Raw genomic sequence first — 3900 nt, 5'->3', positions numbered from 1 at the left:
AGCCCGGCACGTGATGCCATAGAGCCTCAGGGACGGCGTTCTGTATTTCCGCCACGCGATTCGCGACGTACGTCTGCCATCGGGTCGGGTGGCCTCGGATCCAGCCGAGCGCTACAGTGGAGTCCGACCAGAGGTGCAGCGGAGCTTGGGTCACATCCAGGGTCCGTCGGATGTGTGCGGCGAGTCGCGCGAGAAGAGTGGCGGCGCAGAGCTCCAACCTCGGTAGGGTAACCTGCTTAAGAGGGGCGACCTTGGTCTTTGCCATAATGAGATGGGTCTTTACCTGACCGTCGATCTCCGTCCGCAGATATAACACGGCAGCGTAGGCGCGCTCGGAGGCGTCGGCGAACCCGTGCAGCTGCAGTTTGGCTCCCGAATGGTCGGAGGTAAGCCATCGCGGGATCCTGATTTCCTCGAGTCGTGGAAGCTCGGTCAAATAAGTGACCCACTGTCGCGCCGAGGCCTCGTCAAGGGGGTCGTCCCAATCGAGCCCCTGGAGCCAGGTAGACTGGAACGCGATCTTGGCTTTCACCACGGCGGGAGCCAGCCAGCCGGGAGGATCGTAGAGGCGCGACATCAGCGACAAGGTCGATCGTTCGGTGATTGTCGTCACTGTTAGCGACCTCGTGGAGAAGGAAAAGCAGTCGGTACAGGGATGCCAACGCAGTCCAAGAGTCGCATGAGCCTCATGTGGCTGCCAAGCACGGAGCTCGTGCTGCATCTGGTGCTCCAAGGGCACGCCCTCCAGTAGTGAGTCGTCGTTCGAGGCCCACTTCCTTAGAGGGAACCCGCCCGCCGTGCAGAGAGCTGATAACTGCCGCTGGAGTTCTTGCGTCTCCGCGAGCGAGGCGGAGCCGGTGAGGACGTCGTCCATATAGACGTCGCGGCGGAGGACTTCCGCTCCCTGGGGGAAGCGTTCCATCTCATCCTCGGCGAGCTGGCGGAGGGCTCTCATGGCTAAGAAGGGCGCACATGCCAATCCGTAAGTGACTGTGTTTAGCCGATACTCCTTCAACTCCTCGTCTTTGTTTGACCGCCAGATGATCCTTTGCAGATCGCGATCTTCCGGATAGACTAGGATCTGGCGGAACATCTTCTCTACGTCCGTGGCGAGAACGTAACGATGGTGTCGCCAACATAGAAGTACGTCAGCGAGCTGCGGCAGCAGGTTCGGTCCTACCATCAGGTGTCGATTTAGCGCGTCACCCGAGGCGGTCGTAGTCGAGCCGTTGAAGACTACGCGCAGCTTCGTAGAGGAGCTGGACTCCCGCAGGACCCCGTGATGTGGGAGATAGCTGAGTCTCCCCCCCGGTTGATCGGACCGATCTACTACTCTCATGTGACCCAGGTCCTCGTATTGTTGCAGGAACTCCCGGTAGAGCTGGCGCAGGCGGTCGTCTCGTGCGAATCTCCCCTCCATGCTGGAGAGGACGCGCAGTGCTGCTTGGCGCGTGGGCGCGAGATTCGGCAGCGGCTCAACGACGGGAAGGCGCACTACGTACCGACCCTCAGCGGTGCGGGTGTGAGTTCGGCGGAAGGATTCCTCGCATGCTTGTTCAGCGGGCGTGAGCGGCGAGGGGGCTACGGGCGCCTCTTCCTGGAGCCAGAATTCTCGCACGAGGGCGGGCAGGCTCTCCTCGATTAGGCACTGGTGGGTACGAGCGCGACGAGTATCGGCCGCTAGTCCGACGATCCCAGAGAGTATCCAGCCTAGCTTTGTCTTCTGCGCCACTGGCTCCCGTGGCCCACCCTTCCGAAGGCCGGCTTGGAGGATGTTGGCGTAGATGTCTGCCCCTAGGAGGATGTCGATAGAATCAGTGGCGAGAAACTCTGGATCGGCGAGCTCTAGGCCCTGCAGGTGAGCCCACGTTCCGCGCTCGGTCCTGAGTTCGCCACCGTGAAGAGTGAGGCGGGGGAGCACCAATGCCGACACCAGCGTCGGCGGACCGCCTCCTCGTGGTGAGATCCGGAAGTCCACTAAGCCGCGCGCGCAGCCCGTCCGTTTTCCCCCCACACCGTACACCGCCACCGAGGTAGCTCTGCGGGGGAGTCGTAAGCGCTGGGCCAGCGATTCCGAAATTAGAGACGATTCCGAGCCTTGATCGATGAGTGCGCGAGCGAAGTGATCGGCGCCAGATCTGTCACGCGAACGCGGGCGGTGGCGAGTAGCACCGCGATTGGAGCCTCGGACGGTTGTTGCGCGAGGTGCGCAACCTTTGCGACCGCGGCAGATTTTGCGACCTCATTGACCTGACAGGCATCGTGCAAGGTCGAATGGTGCCGAGCATCGCAAGACGTGCACGTCCGCTGGGAAGTACACTCACTCAACTTGTGCTTACCGAGGCAGTTGATGCACAATTGGTGCGTCTCTACGTGTTTCTTACGTTCCTCTGCCGTCTTTGCTCGGTACGCGTCGCACCGTAGGATGTAGTGATCCTTTCGGCACAAGGTACAACGGCCGTACTTGTTTTCCTGTGGGCGCGAGTGCAATGCGCGGGCTTGACGGGACGCGTTATCGCCCGTCTTGGAGCTGACTTCCGTCCTGTTGGTCTCCGTCTTGATCGGCTGTAGGGACTCAAGAGTATGCAGATGACGTTCTAGAAATTGACGCAGGTCGGAGTACGACGGAGGATCGGTCGTCTCGCTTATAGTGTTCTCCCACTCGCGACGCGATCGGGAGTCGAGCAGCTCCGCTATCAAATGGACGAACAAGTCCTCGCCGCGCGTAATCGGTCGGCCGATGCTCTCCAATGAGCCGACGGTGTTTATAACGCCGTGATACAGCTTGCGCAGCTCGGAGGCTGACTCGCTCTTGAGCTTCTGCAAGGCCGTAAATTGCGAGATGTATGATCGAACCAGGAGTCGCTTGTTCTCGTAGTAGTCAGTCAGGGCCTTCCACGCGCGCTCGAAATTTTCGTTAGTCGTCGTCAGATTGCGAATTAAAAGGTCTGCTTCTCCCTTTAGACAAGACTTCAGGTAGTGCAGCTTCTCTACTTGCGTCGTGGTGGCGTCCTTCCCGATGAGCGAGTGGAAGAGGTCTCGGAAGGGCGGCCAGTCCTCGTACCGACCCGAGAACGGCGGCAGCTGAATGCGCGGGAGAGTCGTGCGAGGCGGATGTGGCGCTGCGAGGGGGGCCGCGGGGAGCTCCTCTTTGGCCTTTGCCCTCATGCATCGGAGGGTTTCTAAGAACATGCCCTTCTGATTGAGATAGGTCTCCTCGGTGAAAGAATGGTAATCCTTTTTCAGGTAATCCTGGCCGGTAAGAGCCTCCCAGAAGCCCGAGATAAGCTTGTCGTGCTGAGCCTCAAACTTCGCCCAGTTGTTATCGAGGGCCTGCAAACGGGCCTCCGTTAGCCCGATGGTAATATTGGCGACGCCCTGCTTCTTCAAGTTTTCGGAAGCGCGGGCGATCTTGCCATAGAGCTCAACCTGGGAGCGTACCAAGATGTCCGCTTCTCTCGGAAGTGGTTCTTTAGAGGTTTGATCCTTAGCGGTTTGCTCCTCGCCCTTACTCATCTTGCTTTTTCAGGTGGACGTCTGATAGAACACAAAGGGTCACCACAGCGGTTGCACTCACGCACTGCGCAGGCACCGGAGTCTTGGAATCCGGCTCGAAGGACCAACAAATGTACAAACGCGGAGCAAGCGTGAGGTCGCGCGGAGGCGAACGCTGGCGAGATAGAGTACGGAGAGGAGACTCGATTAGGATCTTAAGAGAATAGAAAGCGATTTTACACGACACAGTTTAATAAAGACACTTTTTACACTATTTACAATTTCTTTGGTGTATTCGCGATGGAATAAAACGGCTGAGCTAGCGGGGTAGCACGAGGTACAGCGCGGACACGTTTCTCTGAGATGAACTGCGGAAGAGCTGCGGCGCTCCCTTGCTCCTGCCAT

At 59.0% G+C, this 3900-nt stretch overlaps 1 protein-coding gene across 1 annotated transcript in view; it reads right to left on the bottom strand.

Annotated features, from left to right (window-relative positions):
- Positions 1-3516, bottom strand: part of LOC105458737 — a 5309-nt gene extending 1793 nt beyond the window's left edge. The window contains exons 1-2 of the mRNA XM_011704258.1: positions 2325-3516; positions 72-2097 (exon numbers count right to left, since the gene is read on the bottom strand). Of these exons, the coding sequence (XP_011702560.1) occupies positions 72-2097; positions 2325-3516 (3218 nt within the window). The remainder of the gene's footprint in view (positions 1-71; positions 2098-2324) is intronic.
- Between the last annotated feature and the right edge of the window lie 384 nt (positions 3517-3900).

This window comes from Wasmannia auropunctata, unplaced genomic scaffold (genome assembly GCF_000956235.1).
Source record: "Wasmannia auropunctata unplaced genomic scaffold, wasmannia.A_1.0 LD334373.1, whole genome shotgun sequence".
In the NCBI taxonomy this organism is placed as follows: domain Eukaryota; kingdom Metazoa; phylum Arthropoda; class Insecta; order Hymenoptera; family Formicidae; genus Wasmannia; species Wasmannia auropunctata.
Note: the sequence above shows the minus strand (reverse complement) of the source record. Positions and strands in the feature narration are given on the sequence as shown.